We start from the raw sequence: 22,883 nt of genomic DNA, 5'->3' as shown, positions 1-22,883 counted from the left end.
GTGTCTGCCTTCAGCTCAGGTCATGATCTTAGGGTCCTGAGATTGAGCCCCATGTTGGGCTCCCAGCATCTTCTTCCTCTCCCTCTGCTCCTCCCCCCTCCAAGCTCATGCTCTCCCTCACTCGCTCTCTCTCAAATAAATAAAATCTTAAAAAAAAAAAACTTTAAAACTTTTGGAAAAAATAGGAGGAAACCTTTGTTACCTTGGGTTATCAAAGTGTTCTTAGATACACCAAAAGCACAATGCAAAAGAGAGATAAATTACACTTCATGTTTACTGTGAAGAAGACAAGTAAGAGAATGAAAAGACAAGCCACAGACTGAAAGACAATATTTGCAAATCATGTATTTGAGAACGGACTCAGATCCAAAACATAGAAGTAATTCTTTTTTTTTTTTTTTAAAGATTTTATTTATTTATGTGACAGAGAGACAGCCAGAGAGAGAGGGAACACAGCAGGGGGAGTGGGAGAGGAAGAAGCAGGCTCACAGTGGAGGAGCCCGATGTGGGACTCGATCCCGGTACGCCGGGATCACTCCCTGAGCCGAAGGCAGACGCTTTAACGACTGCGCTACCCAGGCGCCCCCATAGAAGTAATTCTTAAGGGGAGCCTGGGTGACTCAGTTGGTTAAGCAACCGACTCTTTGTTTCGGCTCAGGTCCTGATTTCATGGGTTCTGAGGTCAAGCCCCAAATCCAGCTCTGCAGTCAGTGGGGAGTCTGCTTGAGATTCTCTCCCTCTGCCCCTCCTCCCACTCAGGGGCTTGGGTGAGGGCGCTCTGTCTAAAATAAATAAATAAATAAATAAATAAATAAATAAATAAATAAATCTATTTTTAAAAAAAGGAATTCTTGGGGCGCCTGGGTGGCACAGCGGTTAAGCGTCTGCCTTCGGCTCAGGGCGTGATCCAGGCGTTCTGGGATCGAGCCCCACATCAGGCTCCTCTGCTATGAGCCTGCTTCTTCCTCTCCCACTCCCCCTGCTTGTGTTCCCTCTCTCGCTGGCTGTCTCTATCTCTGTCGAATAAATAAATAAAATCTTTAAAAAATAAAAAATAAAAAAAGGAATTCTTAAAACTTAACAATGAGAAAACAAACAACCCAATAAAAAGATGAGCTAAGGTATAAAGGTAACCATCACATGAGAAGATGCTCAACACCGTTAGTCATTTGGGAAATGGAAATTAAAACCACAATAAGATACTGCTACACACCTTGAGAAAAGTCAAATTTAAAAAGAAAAATTGACCATAGCAAGTGTTGACAAGACAGGGAGCAACTGAAAATCTGCTGGTGGGAATGTAAAATGGGTGGCCTCTCGAGAAAACAGTTTGGCAGTTCCTTTTAAGGTTAAACATACGCTCACTACAAAATCCAGTAATCCCGCTCCTAGTTCCTTACCCAAATAAAATAAAAACCTACATTAACACAAAAACCTGAATACCTGTTTATGGCAGCGTTAGTCATAATTGTCCAATGTCCCTGAATTGGGGAACGGGTGCATGCACTGCGGGGTATCCGTGCGACAGGACTACCCAACAGTAAAGAATGAACTCTGACGTGCGCAAGGACAGCACGGAGGAGTCTCGAAATAATTATGTTGAGTGAAAGAAACCAAACCTCCCCCCAAAAGGGTACATCCCATATGATTCCATTTTATAAAATTCTGGAAAATGCCAACTCATCTACCGTGAGGAAAAGTAGATCAGTGATTGCCTGGGGCTGGAGGGAGGCAAGGAAGGGAGAGGGAGGGTTACAGCAGGTCGTGAGAAGACCTCGGGTGGGTAAGAATGTTTGATATCTTCATTGTGGTGATAGTTTTAATGGCATATACATGTGTCGAAACTTACCAAATTGTACGCTTTAAATATGTGCAATGTGCAATCAATTACACTTCGATAAAGCTGCTTTTCAAAATGACCTGCCTTTTTGTACATGTTTGGATTCCTCTATGAGAAGGTATAAATTCCTCAGTTTGCAAACTGTGGTGGTCAGTTGTATGTGTCACCTTAGGTAGGCCGTGCCCGTCAATTATTCAATCAAACACTAATCCTGGTATTGCTGGGAAGGTGTTATATAGGTAAGATTAACATCCACAATCGGTTGCTTTTATGGAAAAGAGGTTATCCTGGGTGATATGGCGGCCCGATCCAATCGTTGAAAGGCATTTAAGAACAGAACTGAAGTTTCCCCGAGGAAGAAGAAATTCTGCCTGTGGACTGCAACTTTAGCAATCCTGCCAGAGCCCCAGCTGGCCAGCCTACAGATCTCAGCCTTGCCTACCCAGCCCTCAATCACATAAGCCACGTGTTTGCAGTAAATCTCTTTATATATATGATCTATTAGGATCATGCATTATTATCCTGTTGATCCTATACCATCAGTAATTATATATATGTATGTATTATATATATGGTACTGGTTCTGGATAGGAGATATATAGAGATACATATATTTCTTTCCTATTGCTGGTCTAGTTCTTTCTTTCTGGTATAATAAAGTAGCCCTAAATGACCATAGTCCCTACTGCTGCCATATTACCTTCCCAGCCTGCATCTGTGGCCTCAGGAGTGTTCCCTCAGACCAGCTGACTGAGGAACAGTAACTCAGGACGAGTTTACAGATGGTTCTGCACAATACGCAGGCCCAGCCACAAGTGGATGGCTGGAGCACTGTGGCCCCGCTCTAGGACATCCTGGAACAGTGGTGAAGCACTTTGAGCAGTGCACCTGCTTGCTCATTTTGTCTGAAAAGAAATGGCCAGAGGCATAACTCTGTACTGATGAATGGGCTGTGGCCAATGGTTTGGCTGGCTAGGCAGGGACTTAGAAGCAACACGACTGGAACCGTGGTGACCAGAAACCTAGGGTGTAGGCCTCTCTGAAGGGGCAAAGAATGTAAAGATATTTGTACCCCATGTGAATGCTCACCAAAGGGTGGCCTCCGCAGGGGAGGGTTTTTAATCAAGCGGATGGGATGCCCTGCTCTGGGGATACAAGTCAGCCTCTTTCCCCAGCCACCCTCGTCATTGCCCGCTGCTTTATGAACAGGCGTCAGGGAGGGAGCTTAAGCCTGGGCTGAGTAACACGGACTTCCATCCAGCACAGCCAGCCTGGCTGCAGCCAAGGCGGAGGGCCTGATCTGCCGGCAGCGGAGACCCAAACTGAGAGGCGGCGCCCTGCCCTGGGGTGACCGTCCAGCTCCCTCATGGCGGGTTGATTACACTGCACGACTTCCATCATGGAAGGGATAGTGCTTTGCCCTTACTGGAACAGACACTTAAACTCTGGATATGGATTTGCTCTCCTTGCATATAATGCTTCTGCCAAAACTACCATCTGTGGACTTCCAGAATGCTTTATCCACCGTCATGGTATTCCACACGGCATTGCTTCTAATCAAAGAACTCACTTCAGGGCAAATGAAGGGCAGCAATGGGTCCATGTCCATGGAATTTACTGGCCTCACCAGGTTACCCCATCATCCTGAAATGGCTGGCTTGATAGAAAGGTCGAACAGCCTTTTGAAGATCTAGTTACAGCACCAGCTGGGTGACGATGCCTCGCAGGACTGTAGCAATGTGCTTCAGGAGACCATGTATGTTCTAATTAAGGAGGGCACGTATTGCATGGAGCACTGGGTGTTAGATGCAAATAGTGAATCATGGAACATTGCATCAAAAACTGGGGATGTACTGTATGGTGACTAATATAACAAAAAAAATTATAAAAAAATAATAATAAATCAGCATTCCAGGTAGGGCACTGTTTCTCCCACAGCTAGGATTCAGGCTTCCAGGAGTTAAGGAGTGGAAATGGAATGTCACCACTCACTGTTACCCCAGTGACCGGCTAGCACAATTTTTGCTGCCCATCCTTGCAGCGTTACGCTCTGCTGGTCTATATATAAGTCTTCACTCCAAAAGGAAGAATACTTTCCCCAGAAGTCACAATGATTCCATTGAACTGGAAGTTAGGACTGCCAGTTTGGGCTCCTCAGGCCTCTGAATGAACAGACCAGGGAGGGAGTTACTGTCCTAGCTGGGGTGATTGATTCTGACAAGCAAGGGCAAATTGGGATTCTACTATGTAATGGAGGTCTGGAAAAGTATGTCTGGAATATAAGACAGCGCTTAAGGAACCTCTTGGTACTACCATGTCCTGTGATTAAAACCAACGGAAAATTGTAACAACCCAATTTTAGGCGAAACTTCTAAAGGCACAGACCCTTCAAGAATGAAGGTTTGGGGGCATTCCGCTAGGAAAAGAACCATAACCAGCATTAAGGTGCTCACTGAGGGCAAAGGAAATATGTAATAGGTAGGGGAAGAAGGTAGTTATAAATACCTGACCAATTGCAGAAATGAGGTCTGTAATTATTATGAGTATTTATTTCCTATTTTATTATAAATATATTAATTTTGTGTGTATATGTTTATTCTTCCCTCTCTTATCCCCCTTGTATTCTAACATAAAACATATTAATAATAGCTAACTTCAGGGATGCCTGGGTGGCTCAGTTGGTTAAGTGTCTGCCTTTGGCTCAGATCATGATCCCGAGGCCCTGGGATCGAGTCCCACATCGGGCTCCCTGCTCAGCCAGGAGCCCGCTTCTCCTGTCTGCCACTCCCCCTGCCTGTGTGCTCTCTCTTTCTCTCTCTGTCAAATAAATAAACTCTTAAAAATAAAAAAATAATAGCTAACTTTACATTAAATTATTGAAGTTACAGGATTATCAAGGAGAAGAGTGAACATCACCCAAAGACTTTGCATCCTCTTCTGGGGAAAAGGTTCGCACATTTTCAGTTGTACACGGGGTAATTGCATCATGTTAGGTGGAAGTATGACATTGCCATTGTTTTAATTTGGAAATTAAGTACAGTTTAAGGAGATGCATATGGGTGCTGGGGTGACGAGATGTGGACTAAGATGATCAGTTTCATGTGTGAACTTGGCTTGGCTCTAATACCTAGATATCCAACCAAATACTAATCTAGGTGTTCCTGTGAAATTATTTTGTACATGTCATTAATATCTACACTCAGTTAACTTTATGTAAAGGAGATTATCTCAGAGAATCTGGGTGGACTAACTTCCACCCAGTTGGAAGGCCTGAGGTTTCCCTGAAGAATTCTACCTGTGAACTGCAGTGTCAGCTCCTGCCTGAGCTTCCAGCCTGACCTTCCTTACAGCCTGCATGAATATTCCAGAATTGCCTACCTGTCCCTCCCAACTGAGTAAGCCAATTCCTGGTAATAAATCAGATAAATTAGATATATGGATGGATAGATGGATAGAAAGATGGATAGATAGAGAGATAGGTTAGATAGATGATAGATAGATAGATAGATAGATAGATAGATAGATAGATAGATAGAACAAATACTTGTTTGTTCATAACCTACTGGTTATTTTTCTCTGGTGGAAGTGGTACACAAATCACCTAAAAAATATATATATATATATTGCATCCCCAAGAGTCAGAGCTTTTTTTTGACCCAAAAGGGATCACCCAACATATTCATCAGGCGTGATCCCCAGAACTCCCAGGCAAATCCCAGGAGTTCAAAATATTATCCTGATGAAGGAGTGAATTGGGCAGGTCAGGGCAACACACCTACAACAGTGTTCTGCCTTTCAGGGCATCCTTCAGATATCTTAGTCCTTTCATGTTTATTAAACTATATGCAACACATTGGAATATTGCACAGCCACTTAAAAATACACTTTCTTTCAACTGTCTCTGAAAGGGAACATAAAATCTCACATCATTAATGCTTCTAAGGAGGGAACCCAATCAGTGCTGGGGGACTGAAGTGGGATGGAGAATTTTCACTTTTTCTACCTTTGGAGTATTGTTTTTGAAGATTTTCTTATTTATTTGGGGGGGAGGATGGGCAGAGGGAGAGAGAAAATCCCAAGCAGACTCCCTGCGGAGCATGGAGCCGGACGCAGGGCTCCATCTCATGACCCTGAGATCACGACCTGAGCTGAAACCAAGAGTTGGATGCTTAACCAACTGAGCCACCCAGGAGCCCCTGCCTTTGGAATATTGAATCATGTAAATGTATCATCTGGACTAGGGGTTGGCAAACTATGGTCTACAGGTCAAATCTGGCCCACTGCCTGTTTAAAGTTTTATTGAAACACATCCATGCTCATTGGTTTTTATGTTGCCTATGGCAGCTTTCATGCTACAATGGCAGAGTTCAGCAGTTGTGACAACTATATACATGATGTCATATGGCCCACAAAGCCTAAAATACTTACTATCTGACCCTTTACAGAAAAAAATTGCCAATTTCAATCTAGATTTTAAAAACAGAAAATTGACATTAAAAAAATAAAAGATGCCCCAAGAGAATTAAAGACATACACATGAATGTTCATAGCAGCCCTATTCACAATAGCCAACAAGGGGAAATGAGCCAAATGTCCCTCAACACATACATAAACAAAATGTGATAGAGTCATATGACGGAACATTACTTGGCCAGAAAAAAGAATGCAATACTGATAAATGCTACAACACAGATGAGCCTTGAAAACATATGCTAAGTGAAAGACACCAGACACAAAGGCCACATTTGTATGATTTCATGTATATGAATGTCCAGAATAGGCAAATGCAAAAACACAGGAAGTAGATAAGCAGTTTCTAGAGACTGGGGGGAAAGAGGAGCAAGGACTGACTGCAAATGGGTACAAAGTTTCTTTGGGGAGTGATAAAAACGTCATGGAATTAGATAGTGGTGATGTTTGCACAACTCTGAATATGCTAAAAACCACTGAATTGGGGGCGGCTGGGGGGCTCAGTGCTGAGTTTGCTTCAGATTCTTTCTCCCTCTCCCTCTCTAAAATAAATAAATAAAATATTAAAAAAAAAAAAACCCAAAACACTGAATCGTACACCATCACCAAACACAGGGTATTCCAGAGTTCAGAAGGGGCTCAGCACCTAGTGATGAATTAGTCCCCTCCACCATCTCAAACTAGAATCAGAAATGGCCTGGGATTCAGGAGACCAAGTTCTACGTCCCAGTTGTCCCCAACAACCATGTGACCTTAGGTAAGTTTCTTTCCCTGTCTGGTCCTTCATTTCCTTCTCTATAATACGGGTGCATTTGGACAGGGAGGGGGGAGGCTGGTGTGACAAGATGTGAGGGGGTAGTGGAAGGACCTGACTCCCCAGAATCCTTTATTTTTTCCCTAAGCTTTGTCACAGACCCTAATAATCAGTATCCTCCTCATTATCACTTTCCAGTTTCAAAGCACTTTCACATACATGTCATTTGGTCCTCACTGCCACCCTTTAGGGTAGATAGGTATTATCCCCATTTTCAGATGAAGAAACTGAGCCTCAGAGAGGACTTGCCTAAGTTCGTACAATGGGTAAGTGTTGGAGCTGGGACTCAACCCCAAGTCTTCTGATTCTAGATCCTGAGTTCTACCCACACTACCACAGTCTTTGCACATTTAGCCTCTCTCTCTGGAAACTCAAGAGAGTGATGTCTAGCAGCCTCAGTGCAAACACTATGCACTTTTGTTTGGACAAGAGAGGCACAGAGACCTGGGGTCCTCTTTGATCCCTTATGAACCTGTCTACACTCTACAGTAGCAGTCTAAGCTGAGGAGTATGCCTCTACATTGGTGTGAACACCAAGCCCATGACATCACAAAGATATACATACAGGTACACTTGACCTCTTCAACAGGTGATATAGGGCACTCCTTCTTACCAGGGTAGTAAGGAAGCTGTACCTTTAGTTCAGGGGAGGCTAAAGAGATCAGAATTCTGGGATTCTGTTCTCTAAGTCCATAAGACTTATTTACCCCTCTGGTGAGACCTCAAGGAAGGGGTAGCTCCTCAATCCTTAGTCTATGGGAGGAGTGAGAAGGGAGGGACAGGGAACTTGAGAAGGGAGGGACAGGGAACTATCCTCCCTGCCCTTGCTAAAGCAGAGCCCAGGAAAGGCAATATCAGTGGAACCAGGGATTTGCTCCTGAGCTCAGAGAGCTGGGCCTAAACCTCAAGGAATATCAGTGAGACCACTGCTGTCAAACCCAGTTCAGCCCTTATGAGTCACAGAGCCTGGGCTCTAGAAACGCTACCAGTTACATGGACTTTGGCAAGTCACTCGCCCTCTATTATTGTTTGCTTCTCCAAAAATGTGGCTAATGATTGCTGGGTCTAGCTCAGAGGGGTGCTTGGAGGTTTCCGGGACATAAACTGAAATGTTTTAAAGTATACTTTACGAACACATGCTTTCATTCTTCCATAGCTGGCAAAGGGAGTGACCCACTCACTCCTTTCCAGGCAGCAGGAAATTATGCACACATTGGGCAGCAAGAGGCCATCAAGCCAGACAGGAGGCTCTTCAGGAAAGGCTGGCCGCCCTGGGGTAGAGGGGCTGCCCGTGCTCGCTTACACTCTTCCTTTTTCATTTGACCAACCAACATTTATCAAGCATTTACTACAGGACAAGCGCTGTTCTGTGTGAAGGCAGTGAAGAAAAGAGAAAGCGGCCCGGTCACAGAGTTTATATTCTAGTTGTGGGAGACCAACAAGTAAATAGCAAACTTGTCAAGCATTGGCAGTTTCTGTGCTGAATTAAATTGGATAAGGTTAGTAGCGGTGGTAGGGAGGTGCTATTTCATACAAGATGTCAGAAGGCCCCTCTGACAGATAACAGGATGTCTGAGTAAAGACACGAAGGAAGTGAGGGGACAGTTTGGGGGACAGCCACACCCTAGGTCTAGGCTAGTGGACACTAGAATTCTGGAGAAAGACAGACACATCCATGGCAACAGAGACAACTCCCTACCATGCTGGCTCGGTTTGCTCCCCTTGGATTTATTCTCCTCTCTTTTCTTTCCTGCTCTGTTCCCTCCAGGTTGCATCCGTGGGTCAGCCTTGCCATCTGCCTTTCAGTGATGTTCAGCCAAAGGCCCCAGAAGATTGAACAGGATAAAAGAGAGGTAGGCTACGGACAATCCCACTCTTTGGCCGCGGTTCTGACAGTGGCTGCATTCCTCTATACTACAATGTCCATCTGCCTTCCACAGCCCCTTCTGGAACCCATCCTCCCCACAAAGCCTTGCAGGATTAGCTTTCTAGATGTGCAGAGTGTACCTACCTGTGAAGGGATATGTTGTCCACGGATACCAGCTGGACGGCCTCTCACCAGGGCAGGAAGGGGAGTTTGGGCACTAGAAATACCCACCACAGGCAAAATGTGGACCATGGCTTCACTCTCATCCCTCAACCCTCCACCTCTATCAAATTATTCATACCAGCAAAGGCAGGAACAGAATTTGGGGTTGTAGAGTCCCTTAGGACCTCACTGCCCCAGAGGTAGAACCCTCTCCAAGATCGAGCCCACCAACTTCCCACCTGAAGAAATTCAATCTACCTACCTCCAACAATCAATAGGTCATTACCCAGTTTATTTGCTTGATGGAACATTTATCAGTATTGGAAAAAGCTTATCAATGTGTAGGCCTGCTCCACCTCATTAGACTATGTACACCATGGAAGCACAAGAATTTATCTTGCTCTGTGTCACAGCATCCTAGGCTCAAGTACACAGAAACGCAGGTGTTTTGGAGGAAGTGGCAATGGAAAGGCATATAAACACCTCTGCTCGCTGACACTTCCACAAGGACTGTAACAACTGCTTGGCATCAGGGGTTGGGCAGATACTCTCAGAAGCATTGCCCACCTCTTCAGGTGTGTGGGGGCAGGCGCCCCAAGTGGGACAACCAGAATAATGCAGGAGGCAGACAATCACTCAGGTCCCACCAGGAGTGTTTCCACCTTTTTAAAGATCCCTCACTTTTCCATTTGTAAGTGGCCAGAGCGGACTTGGCTGCCCAGGCCTCAGGGAAGCACAGGAGGAGGAGGAGGAGGAGGGCTAGGAGCGCCTTGGCCATAGGAGGGCTTGGCCAAAGGTTCCAAGAAGCTAAGCTCCTCCAGGTCCAAGACAGCAGCTGGAAAACTGCCATCTGGACCTGGGGCTGGAAACAGGGAAGGCAACATGTACTATACCAAAGACCCCAAATGTGGCTCACCTGGCCATCTCCATCAAGGGACCTAGAAAGCCTTGTGGGTGAGTACTGCTCGTTCATTTCCCCCCCAATTAAGGGGCCTGAGACTAGACCCTACAACTAAGAACTGATTCAGGCCAATCAGTTTCTCTTTACCTGGTCTTCTCTTCAGTCCCCATTCTACTCCACCCTAGATACCCTCTACACCCACCCATGTGTGGCAACCCTGTCACCAGGGCAACCCTTTTGCCCACCCTCCCCCGCAAAAAAACCCCAAACAGCTCAGAAGTGCATCAATCGACCTTTAATGTCCAAAAGAGGCATGGATGCAGAGCACAGGAGATGTGGTGGGGTCTCAGCCCCTGCTCCAGAAATGAGTGAGAGATGAACACAAACCAGACATTTCCAACTGGCCACACGAGTCTGGGAAGGCAGGGGGAAACACAGATTTGGACATTCATAAAAAAATAAAACCTAAAACCAAGCACTCAATCTTGTGCCCACTGAAGGGTTTGATATAGGGAACTCACTCATCATCCCAGTACCCACCCTCCCCTGTCAGCATCAAAAAGAAAGCTCGGCACACACTAAAGGCTTGGGGAGGGGGAATTCTCCTGCCTCCCCACCAGCCCCAAAGATGGACTTGGACAAAAAAAAAAAAAAAAAAAGAAAAAAGAAAAAAGAATGAGCTGGATCCCAACCACCCCCCTCCCACAGTGTCAACCCTACACATGAGTTTTAAATGCGATTTACAAGAATCAGCAGCTCAGTCAGCAACGACTCCCCCCACCCCCACATCCCTGTTTGATCAACAGACAAGATTCCCCCCTGCACTCTCCTTGGAATCTCCTTCCACTAGCGGCCCTGCTCCATCTCCTGATACCTGGCTTTACCACTGCAAGACTAATCCCCTCCAAAGTTCCCTCAAAGGTCCTTGCAGCCCTTTACCACTTCCATCGCCACCTCCCACAAGGGCTGCAACCACCCACAAAGTCACTTTTCCTCTCCACTAAGAACCAGTTCCAGGGCAGATGGCATCATGGCCATCTCCTTGCGGGCTATCCCCCAAAGCCTTCTGGGGAGCAGACAGCCATAGGGCAAGCAGTATCTGGGCCCGATGGCCTGGGGGGGGGGTTGACAACTGTCTTCACCCCCAAAACAAACACCCCCTAGAGGTTTTTAACATAAAGGCCCAATTAGAACTAACCATGTAGCCTATCTACCCATACACCCTAGAGATTCCACACTGTCCTGCCCCTCCCTCCCCTCTACCCGAAACCAAGACACACACATACATACACACACATATACACAGAGGAGAATCAAGGGAGACATTGATTTGGTTTGATTGCTACGACTTAACTAAGGAACTATAGTCACCAGAAATTCCCTTGCCAGCCAACTAACAGGGGCTGCTCTAAGAGAACTCCAGAGGAATGAGAAAACCGAGGGCTAAGCAGGGAGCAGACAGAAGGAGAGAAGAATGAATAGAAGAAAAATCAAGCTAATCCTACCCCCAACATCCTCCTAGCATGAGCTCTGGCAGAAGAATAAAAGAAGGTAATCCACAAAGACACAGCCCTTACTTAGAAACTCTTCTGACAAAGACAGCAAGACAAGTCTGCTCCCCACTCCCACACACCACAGACAAACACGTCTCAGGGCCCCTCAAAGAATCCACCCCCCACCCCACCCTCTGCCCCAAGCCGTGGAATCACAGTTCAGTGGAATATTCTCCCTGGTACTAGATCAATCCCCCTAGCCTCCTTCCTATCCCTCTCTCCTTGCCAATCCTTATGCTGCCCCCTGCAGCCTCCCCAGCTCTCCCAAAGCAGCGCCCACCACCAGGAGGAGGTGGCTGCACAGTCTGAGTTCCGCCTCCAGAAACCGACTGCTCTCCCCCAGCCTTCCTAGTCTTACAGGCTTTGTTGAGGGCTTTTTTTTTTTTTTTTTTTAATTTTATGTAGGGAGAGAAAGAGAAGAGGGAGGGGTGGGAGAGATTTCCTAGTGCAATACAACCAAAGAAAAAATTTTAAAGTCTTGAAAAATAAACATAAAGCAGCCTTCTTCCCCAGGCAACTAAACAGAAAGAAGTTTGGTTTTGTTTACTGCGACATACACATGAAATCGAGTATACAGTCCATGCAGTAGCACAGCCATTGGAGAGGACATCCTGATGCTGGCCCCAGTGCAAAACAGTCCCAGCAACGCCGCCTGCTTGCCATCGCTGCCGCCGCCACTGACACCTTCACTGCGGCCACCTAGCCTGACTTGAAGAGGAGGATTGCAACTTGACCCAAGTAAAAATAGATGAAGTGCTTTGTCTCGTGTGTAACATAGCTGCCAAAATTTCGGCCCACGATACAATGCCAGGTAGGGTTATATTTCTTGTCAAATTCCTAAAAAAAGAATAAAAGGGAGAGAAGAAAAGTGATTAGGACAGCTGGAAGAGGAGAAATCAGAATGGGAATCTGATTTAGTTAGCACTGCCCCACTCCCCACCCCTAGCCCACAGCCCCAGCTCCCCAAACCTCAGGAGCTCAGGTTAAGGCTGGCTAGGACACTCCTTCCTTCATTAATAATGGAACACCGCACAGGCTCCATTATTTCTCTCTGGCACTTTATGCCCTGATCATCTCTCCTCCTCCTCCTAGCTACCCCACTCCGTAGCCCACCCTGTGACTCTAGCAAAGAAGTCAGGGAAGCTCAGGGCATAAGAGACCACTCCAGTGTCACACAGCATGAGGAAAGCAGAGGAGGAACAAGACTCCCTGACTTGCCACCTGCTGCCTCTCACATTACTAAGCAGCATTTCCAAATGCCAAGAACCAAGACACTAGAGCCAAACGTCAGGAGTACCAGGAAGCAGTTCTTTGTAAGTCCACATTACAGGCACTCTTGTGTGCCAGGTACTGTGTGGGCTATAAGCAGCAGAACAAGGACATAGGCCATGAGATCAAGGCAATTCCCTCACTTCTCTCAGGGGCATCAAAGCAACCTAGGAAATCCTTGTGACCTAATCAGACAGGCGGTTCCCTGTCACTCCAAAGATCCAGGAGGAAACAGATGGCTCAGTAGATGCACCCTGCCATGCAACAGCCCTCCACCATGGACCCAGCAAAGCTGCCAACCCTGGGACTGTCCCCCAGGTGATCGACATACAATTTGTGTGGCCTCCTCACAGCCCCCTATACCAAGGGACTCCAAGAGGTATTAGGGAACAGTAGAAAGGGGATGGGTCACCAAATCCAGCCTTAATGCTGATTCTCAAGACTCTGTAACATAGGAGAGGCATAGTCACTTCCCTGGGCCTCATTTTCCCAACAGCAAAACAAAGAAGCTAGGCCATATATAATCTAAGGATTCTCCTGACTCAGAGTCCATGATTCTGGATCCTCTCCCTGTACAGGACAGAAAAGGCCATCGTTCAGCAAGGAGCCAGCACTCCCAGCTGCCTCTTCACCCACTGGCTCCTTATACAGATATTCTCTCAGGACTCCAGAGTTTCCTCTTCTCAACCCACCCTGCCTAAGTAGGAAAGCAGAAGTCTGTAAAACTTAAGGATGCCCTACCACTTCTATGGACCAGAACATCACTAAGCTTAGGCATCCCTTTTGGGATACTAGAGCTGAAAACATCAAAGACTGGGATTATGCCACTAGTAGACATGGATTCTGACTGGGAATCAGAGGCCCTGGCTACCACTTCTCACTTCTAGTTCAGCTGCTTCCTATGTTAACCATATTCATTCACCCATTCACTGAGGGACTTTTCAGGGACTAAACCTACACCCCAATATTGCTCATCCATTTTTAGCAAATTATATATTCAAGCCCACCCTCTTCTTAAGAAAGTGGGGAGAAGGAGATACAGTACCTGAGTCCTTTTTAAGAGAAAGGAAAGGAAACCTCCTATATGATAGGGATTATTACACGGATATCCTACTTTAAATGATATAGTTCCTTGAAAAACTTGTATATGATCTTACATTATCTGTTTATCCTTGATCTACATTTTGAATAGTTCTGAATTGAGCCAGTTACATTTGATCCTAAGCTTCTCTCCCCAATGCCTTATAGTCACATAATTTTCTGTAAACACACATACAGACACACACATAAGCACACCTCAGAAGAGTTCCTATTAAGAACTCCTAAGGTGAATGCTTTGGCGAGAATCACTCCCTAATTTGTCTGCTTTGCAAGCTCCTGGGTTTTGTTTGCATGGGATATACCTCCTTTCCTAAGTCCCCAGTTCAGATCTCCATCCCTACCCCTAGCCAACAGCCATAGTTCTCTGACGCACCTTCTTGATATAGGCAGCAATGTCCTTCTCTATGTTGTACTTCTCCATAGCCTGCGTGGCGCAGTCAACAGCATCCTGTTGCATGTCCTCAGACATGTCTGCATTCTTGATCACTGCCTTCCGGTCAGACATCGTGACACTGCAGAAGAAGTAGAGAGGTGAAGCTGACAACCCCATGCTCTGAGCAATGAACATCAGCAGCTGAGTGTGGAGCCTCAGTGGGAGAACAGAGCACAGAAGGCGATAACAACAGAAAACACAGACACAAGGCATTATTAGAAGAGGGAGGTCCTAAGCTTTTAGCAAAGACCTGGTCCCCAAACATGGGAAATAGAAGGTGGATAGGAAAAGAGACATAATAAGCCATCAATTTTTATCATTTGTAAAATAAGTTTTTTCCAACTCTAAATTTATCTATTTCTGATATTTTGAATAGCACCAATTGCCAAGATACTACAATATATCACCAACTAGCTTTGTCCTTGGGCAAGTTACTTAACCTTTGTGCTTTCATACCATCATCTTGAAATGGAGACTTCAGAGTTACTGAGGGCAAACCAGGTGGCATTAACACCTGAACACAATAAGCCCTTCATTTAATGACCATTACTGCATCATTGGTAACAGAGTAGAAGATGGACTAGGAATCAGTAGACCTGACTTCTGGTCCTGACTATGAACTCCTGTAGTCTTGGGCAAGTCGCTCAGCCTTACTGCATTCATTACTTCCGTTTTAGCAATGAGGATCGCTCTTGATCAGGGGTTGTTATAAGGATTAATTAAGGTTATAAGCGAACACTTACAAACAAGGACTGTCTACACTGGGGTCTGTTGGCCAGATTCAGCCTACCACCTGTTTCTGTAAACAAAGTTTTACAGGAACAGGCAACAACGACAGAGTTGAGTAGTTGCAAAACAATGCATGGCCTGTAAAGCCTAAAATATTTACTATCTGGCCTTTCACAGAAAAAGGTTGTCAATGCCCTGCAGTGACAGAGATAACAAAAGGTGAGGAATTATTACTTTAATAGCCCTAATATTTCTGCTAATTAAGGCATGGTATTCATCCTACAGCAACCAGAATTCTGGGGTAGACCTTGCATGGGCTATTCCTGGGATGGCAGGAATCCCAAAAAGGCTGGTCAGAATCTGCCTGGCAGTCTATAGCATGTGAATGCTTTGCAAGAACAGAGGAGGTGAGCTGCAAAAACCAATCCTCTGTCCTTGACCACAGTCCCATCACACTGATCCCCCACACCCCCCAAAAAAAGAGGACTCTGTCACCCAGCCCAGTAGACAAAAGATGTCGTCATTCCAACCCCATCTGATATTAAGGCTACACAGGAGGCCTGCCTGCTCAAGGAGAGATCCTTGGTATCATTCCAGGCCACCTTGATCTCTGCGTCCACACTAGCCTGTGTGCTGGGTGGACTGAAAGGGAAAGCAGAACTCATGATTACTCCTTTAGCCTGCACCAGATGCAAAGAAAGCATAAATGCCAGTTGCCAGCCACACAGCCCTTGACCGCACCCAAGGCACCTCAAACTAAGCAGGGCTGGTTCTATTTCAGCAGAGAATGGCAGAGGAAAGGGTTAGTGGACCAGCAAAATCTGACCCCACACCCCTGTGAGGAAAAGTCAGAGCTTCAAGGAGTATGTGAGCACCATCAGGTGCTGAGGAAAAGGTCAGGAGAACCCTGTTCAAGGCCTGACTTGCTACATGACCTTGGGCAAATCAACATCTTCATTTTAAAAACCAATGGTTGAAATAAAATAAATGGGGCAACTTCGATAAGTTTGAGGAGATATACAACAGCAGCAGGGGAAGAATGTTCTGATTATTATAAGACTCTTTATATTTGATGAAAACTAGTGTCACCTGGTGGCCTATTCCAGGTTACCACTCAGAAGGGGGCACTGTTTACAAACGCAAGGGTGGGGGTGGGGCCTGGTTAGAGACTGAAGTTAAAGCACGAAATTGGCAACGGTTTTCCCAGCAAGCTCACCTGCTCCACGGCCTCATCCCCAAAGTCCAAAGGAACAACTTTGTCACAGTAATTAAAAGCCACCTTACTCTCTAGTAGCAGAGAGCCTGCAGTTACATAACGTTGGTCTTGTGACTACAATGCTACGATTCTTCACCCCCGGCCCCCCAGGCGTCTGAGGGGTGAGGCCTAGCCCCAACCTGCCCTGTCCAAGGTGCCAGTGAGAAAAGGACAGGGAGGTGCCCGGCCTACCCACCTCCCTCCTGGGGAAAAAAAGCAAGGGACCTGGGCCTCCGGACAGAAAGATGACCACAGGGCCCCAGGCCAGCTGCCTCTGTCAAAAGCAGGAGGCTCCTTGGAAAAGCGAAGAGGGCACTCCAGGACAGCTCCCCATCCCCTATCCCCGGTTTTGCGATTGGAAAGGCCAAGTCTCCGAAAGAGCTGGACCCCCCGCCCCCCCCCAGCCACCAACACACACAAATGCTGGTATTCCCTCCCTTGAGATCTCCAGGCTTATCCCTCCACCATGCCATCCTCCAGAGAGCTGCGGCCCCCAAAGGCCAGCACCTGGGGCATGAGAAAGCATCCTCCCCCCAACCTCCGCCCGGCCGGTCAGCCGCCCTCCCCCGCCCGGCCTGGAGCAGCGCCGGAGTGACTGGGCGTCCTCGCTGCAGGAAGGACGCCCCAGAGGGTGGCGGCGGCAGGAGGCGCCGCGTCACGCCCGAGCCCTCTCCACCCCCTCTCCCTCGGCCCCAAACACCAGAGGCCTCCACGCAACGCAGGGAGACTCCCGAGGGGGGGTGCGGGGAGGAGGCGGGGAGCCGCACCTCCGCAGCCCGGGGCCTCCAGCCTCGCCCGAGGGTCGCGAGGGCACAGGGTGGCGCAGCCGCGGGAAGGAGGGGCGCCGAGGGCGTCATGCCGAGGCCAGCTCTGCTCCAGGCCTCGGGGCTGGGCCCCGCGCGTGGGGCTGCACGCGACGGGCGCGGCCCGCCGCCCCGGGGACGCCCCCAGCCACCGCTCACCTTCACGCAGGCTAGTCCGCGCGGGGCCCCGGGGGAGCAGGGATGGCCTGAGGCAGGGCGCGGGCAGGGGCGGTGTCCCCTCGGCTCCTCCTGCAGCAGCAGCCGCCGCCGCCGCGGTCTCCGGGTCCCGCGGCCCCGGGCCGATCGCTCGCTGCCGCCGTCCGCCCTTCGAGCTTCCCCGGCCGCCCGCGCTCCGCCTCGCGCCCGCCGGCCCGCCCGCCTGCTCCTCGCTGGCGCCTCGCTGCTCCGCTCCGCTCTGCCGCTGAGCACTGCCGACGCGCGGCCCCCCCTGAAATAGCGCCCCGCCCCCGCCCCTCCGCCGCGCGCGCCGCCGTCCACGCTCCCCATTGGCTGCGCCCGCCCGGCCCCGCACTGCGGGCTTCTCCCCGCGCCGCTCTCGCCCCACATCTTGTTTCCTCCCACAATGCCTCGGGGCGGAGGGAGGGGGAGCTGGAAAGGGTGGGGGGAGGGAGAGGTGGCCTTAAGAAGAGAAAGGAGAGGAAGAATGCAGACCCCTCCACCCTGGGCTAGGAGGCCAGGCCTAAAAAGGAATAAGGAGGCGAGGCTTAGCGAGAGGGAGGGGTGTAAAGACCCCAATCCCAAGAAGAATAAAGGGAGAGAGAGGGATGGAGATTTCAGACCCAGGGAGCATGATGAGGAAGGGGTAGAGATCCTAACCTAAGGAAGAGGAAGGGAAAGGAGGTGAAGTCATCAGCCTCAGAGGAAAAGACAGGACACCCCTTCCCTCCCCCCAAATCTGTAGGAAGGAGAGGAACAGCCAGTTCTACGGAGAGGTAACGGCATAAACAGCCCCAGGGCTAGGGCCCCTCCCCTTACATTCAGGAAAAGTCCCTTCCCCACAGCAGCTCAGCCTTTGTTCCCGACTCTCAAGGCCACAGGACCTCAACTCCCAGCTGGAGCCCCAGCTGCAGTTTATCATCAAGAGCAATATGGAGGCAGACCCTGTGCACAGTTGTGAGAAGGGAGGTTGGTCTTTGGCACCCAGGCTCTTGCGGTAGAGGTGAGAGTAAGCCATTTCTGGTCGGTCAAGACCGGACGGGGAGTGCAGAGAAGCCCCGAGAGGTGCGAACCGTAGTCTGGCAGAGCTGCCAGGAGACTTCTAATTCAGCCCATCCATATTCCTCACCTCACAGAGGAGAGAACCAAAGCGCAGAGGGCTCAGAGGCCTCACCAGATCGCCGCAGCTCAGGCCTGGTCTTGCTGCTAGGCAGCGGCCGCTCTGGTGGCTGAAGAGGCTATCTGTGGGAATGTGTGTAAATGCCTGTGAACTTTGGGAGAGCGCCTGCCCTCCACTCGACCCCACCCACCTCCAGAGAACAGGAAATGTCTGCCTTTTTCTTCTCTGTTTCACAAAGAAAGTGTCTACCTAAAGGGCTGGTGAGAATCTTTATAGGGAGCCACGCATTTGATTAAGAAGCTCCCCTTCCCATCATTCTCCCTTCATTGCCCCAAACCTTGGTCAGGAAGTGGGACGTGCTCTGGCCGTGGTCTGCTCTGGTGTGGAGCATCATAATTTGATACTCATTGTGTGTCCGGGGAAACCTGGAAAATCATGCCCTCCCACTTCTGCTTTCCTCAGCTCTGTCATCTCCCAGCCTCCGTCGGCATCCCAGAGAAACAGACAACGCCTGGTGTATCCCCTCTAGACCAGGGTATTCTGATGTCAGCCTCTGTGTGAATGAATGGGGGGCGGGGCACGTGTGGGCAGAGAGGGAGGAGATGAAGGATACTTGATCACCTTAGGGCTTGTGGAGAGCTGATTTCATGGACTACTGGGAAGAGAGCTTGTACCCTCTTTCTCCAAAGGTCATTTGCTTCCAGCCCCTTCTATGGCCTGAAGGTCAGAACTGCCATATACGGTTGTGCAGGTTGTTCACTATACAATGACATTCAGCCTAAAGAGCAAGTGAGGGCTAAAATACAGCCTGCACTCCACTTGCTAAACTGTGTGCCCTGGTACAGGCCAGTGTTCACCCAAAAGATGCATCCTTTTTTTCAAGCGTGCATAATGGTCACTTCCAAGGCCATACTGCTGGCATATAAATCCTCCCTTTCCCTGGCCCCATTGCCTAGAGTAGAGTACTGCAAGTGTTTGGTCATTCCCAGTCCTGGGATGTGCTGGGGTGGAGGTAAGGGCACAGAGAACAACTAATAGGAGTCAGAATGAAGGCTTTGACTTTTAAGAAATGTGGGTGTCAGTCTGTGTGAGAAATATGTGTGAGAAAGACCTAAAGCTCTGGGGTATCAGGAGGACTTGCTAATAATAGTATGGTTTATAGACAATAATTAATATTTATAGAGCCCTCACTCTGTGCCAGGCTCTAGGCTAAGTGTTTTCAATGTATTGTTGCATTTAAATCTGGAACAATCGCAGTGAATAGGTATTACCATCTTCATGTACAGATGTGGAAACTACCTCTTAGAGAAGTTCAGTAACTTGCCCAAGATTACCCCACTTTTGTCAATGCAGGCGTCAGCCCCAGGCTGTCTGTTCCCAGGGCCTATACTCTTAGCCATTCCTCTATCCCGCCTCTAACAGAGAAAAGAAAAAAAGTGTGAACCAGGGGTTTGTCTCTTTACCTGAATTATACCAGCATTTCGTAAGCTTATCTGACTCGGAAGCCCTTTTTTATCTAGACATTTATTAACCTCTCCAGGAACTACTATTCCACAGGACACAGTTTGGGAATCGCGCTATAGTCATTACGGCCATTTATGTGAAATGCTTACTGTTTAGGGTGACCATTATGCAACGAAGTAACTGTTGTCATTAATATGTCGGCTTAACTTGGTGGACCTTTTTATTTGATGCCACTACACTCTCATGATTGCCCAGTTATCTGTTGCTCAGATGGCAGAACCATGTCTTCAAATTTAAAAATCAGAAGGAAATTGAGTTCTTGTCTTATCTGCGGGCTCCTTACCCTCTCCCTCCTTCTTTAACCTAAGGGTTCCCCAGGGCACTGTACTTTGGTCACTGTCCAACTTGAGTAGTTTCATCCACATTCATGGTTTTTTACCATGATCTGGATCCTGATGACCCCCCCCCCCCAATTCTCGGCCCTCTTTCCTGTGGATGTCCCACAAGCTCCTCAGACTCTTCACGTACACACATGGAAAGCCTGGTCATTAGGAGCATTGGTCCTGGAGCCAGAATGCCTGGATTTGAACCTCTTTCCACCACTCTACCGGCCGTGCAGAACTGGTCAAGCTATTCATCATCTCAAAATTTCATTTTCCTCCTCTATAAATCAAGAATAATACCTATTTCAGGGGCGCCTGGGTGGCGCAGTCGTTAAGCGTCTGCCTTCGGCTCAGGGCGTGATCCCGGCGTTCTGGGATCGAGTCCCACATCAGGCTCCTCTGCTGGGAGCCTGCTTCTTCCTCTCCCACTACCCCTGCCTGTGTTCCCTCTCTCGCTGGCTGTCTCTCTCTCTGTCAAATAAATAAATAAAATCTTTAAAAAAAAAAAAAAAAAAAGAATAATACCTATTTCATAGTTATGAGAAAATGCATTAAAAACTCTTGGCAAGATGCCTGGTCCATAGAAGTGATTAATAACTGTTAGCCATCATCAACATTTCTTTTCCAAACTTGTTTCCCTTCCCTGTATTTCTTACCTCAGTTCATGGCCCCATTATCCACCCAGGGACCAAGTCAAAAACCTGTGAACCCCCTTACCCACCCCAGGTCTGTCATCACTCAGCTCTTGACTACTTCTCCAGCCCCCATCCCCTTTCATTGTGAATACTCTGCACAGGGAACTCCTCATCTCTTCTAGTTGGTTCCCTGCCTGCAATCCTGGCTGCTCCTCCCCAGTCCACAGAGTGATCTATCTAAAATGCAAATCTCCCAGGCACTTCCCTCTTCTTTGCTCTGAAAAAAAAGCCTGCTCTTTCCCATATCTTACCTCCCCCATCTCACCCTCCACATCCCCCCACCCTGCCTTCTCTCCCCACACTTCCCATCTCCCTTTTTGTGCTCTAGTAACACCGGCTACTGCCTGTGGTTTCCCCCACACCCAGATTCCACACCTTTGTTCATGTGGTTCCCTTGCCTGTGAGGCTTGTGGCTTTCTCTGCTGGCTAACTCCTTGGTTTGAGTGTCCTCTATGAAGTCTTCCTGAATTCCGGGTGTTTATCACTAACCACCTTCTGTTAAACTTGTGAAGCTTAAGTTTGTCTGTAGTTCCTTGCAGACAGGGATTACATCTTATTTATGTGTGGGCTGTAGAACCTAGCACAGTTCTTGGAACACGGGAAGTTCTTTGTCAGTATTGGTTAAACTGATCATGCCTATCAGGGTAGGGCCTGTGGGACTCCCACAATGGAGAGGTCAGGACTTAGAGGGCCACCAGGGCCCACATGGTGGTAAAAACCATGAATGTGGATGAAACTACTGCAAGGCTGAAAAATATGGATTAGAAGGACACTTTATACCTTCCTCCACCCAAAGAACCGCATTAGGGTTCTTCTGTCTCTTTCTTTAGAACCAGCAGCACCTGCTAATTACACCAGGGCCTTCCTGCCCAGAGCAAGTTGCTGGCTAAGGTAAGTCATCGTCAGTGCTGGGGAACGCCCAGGCCTGACTTCGGAATTGATTTCCTCCATATACCACCTGCTGGGTAGTTAGCTGATACCCTGACCCTTACAGGTAAAAACAATCAAAGACTCTCCACCCCAGTTGACTGGGTCACCCAGAAGAGAGGATGGCAATGACAAAAGTCATATCACCAAGCCCTTCAGGTATTGACTTGCTTCAAAGACTCCAAAAGGATGGAAGGATGGGAGCATATACCCTGACCCTCATTGCAGTGCAAACCCTGGTGCCAGTCCCCTCTGCCAAGTCCCCAGTGGGGGGGAAAAAAAACCACCTAAGGAAGAAAGCAATGTGACAAGAACTACTGGAATCTGCCCCAATTCCTCACTGATTTCTTGAGTGGCCTTGCAAAACATACTTCCTTAGGCAACCATTTACCAAGCCCTAAATATCACCTTTCCTCCTTCCCAAGTCCTCTGAGACCTGAAGGAGCCAGTCAAGGTCAACAACATGCCTGAGAGCTAGTGAGATTAGCCCTACACTGGGAGTCAGTGGAGAAGTCCTGAGCCCAATTTGGCTCTAGTCAAATCATTTCATTCCTCAAAATCTGGATTTCTTTTTTTTTTTTAAGATTTTATTTATTTAACAGAGAGAGACAGCCAGTGAGAGAGGGAACACAAGCAGGGGGAGTGGGAGAGGAAGAAGCAGGCTCCCAGTGGAGAAGCCTGATGTGGGGCTCGATCCCAGAACGCCGGGATCACGCCCTGAGCTGAAGGCAGACGGTTAACGACTGCGCCAACCAGGCGCCCCCAGAATCTGGATTTCTTCATCTAGAAAACGTAGGACTGGATAATCAATAAGTTCCCTATCAGCTCCTAAATCTGTGATTCTCTGATTTCAATATCCCATCACAAATGATGCCTTCCCCGTGGGTCAGAGAAATTGCTTTACCTGTAGCCAAGCTTAA

General features: G+C 48.1%; 1 protein-coding gene across 1 annotated transcript; it reads right to left on the bottom strand.

The window, feature by feature from the left end:
• Positions 1 to 10,334: 10,334 nt before the first annotated feature.
• On the bottom strand, positions 10,335 to 17,544 carry DYNLL2 (dynein light chain LC8-type 2). Its single transcript, XM_040640892.1, has 3 exons — positions 17,357 to 17,544; positions 14,351 to 14,489; positions 10,335 to 12,444 (listed from the first exon to the last, which is right to left on the bottom strand). The coding sequence occupies exons 2-3, from the start codon at positions 14,480 to 14,482 to the stop codon at positions 12,307 to 12,309; spliced, it is 270 nt and encodes an 89-aa protein (XP_040496826.1). The 5' UTR covers positions 14,483 to 14,489; positions 17,357 to 17,544; the 3' UTR covers positions 10,335 to 12,306.
• Between the last annotated feature and the right edge of the window lie 5,339 nt (positions 17,545 to 22,883).

This window comes from Ursus maritimus, unplaced genomic scaffold, assembly GCF_017311325.1.
Source record: "Ursus maritimus isolate PB19 unplaced genomic scaffold, ASM1731132v1 scaffold_24, whole genome shotgun sequence".
NCBI classification, from domain to species: Eukaryota; Metazoa; Chordata; class Mammalia; order Carnivora; family Ursidae; genus Ursus; species Ursus maritimus.
The sequence above is the reverse complement of the archived record's forward strand: the minus strand, read 5'-3'. Positions and strand labels throughout refer to the sequence as shown.

What these genes read in the sequence shown, in the direction of transcription:
- DYNLL2 (XM_040640892.1), bottom strand. Translation starts at nt 14,482, where the DNA reads ATGTCTGACCGGAAGGCAGTGATCAAGAATGCAGACATGTCTGAGGAC. An exon ending in TTGCTGCCTATATCAAGAAG is followed by an intron (nt 12,445 to 14,350) that starts GTGCGTCAGAGA and finishes TTCTTTTTTTAG; the next exon opens with GAATTTGACAAGAAATATAA.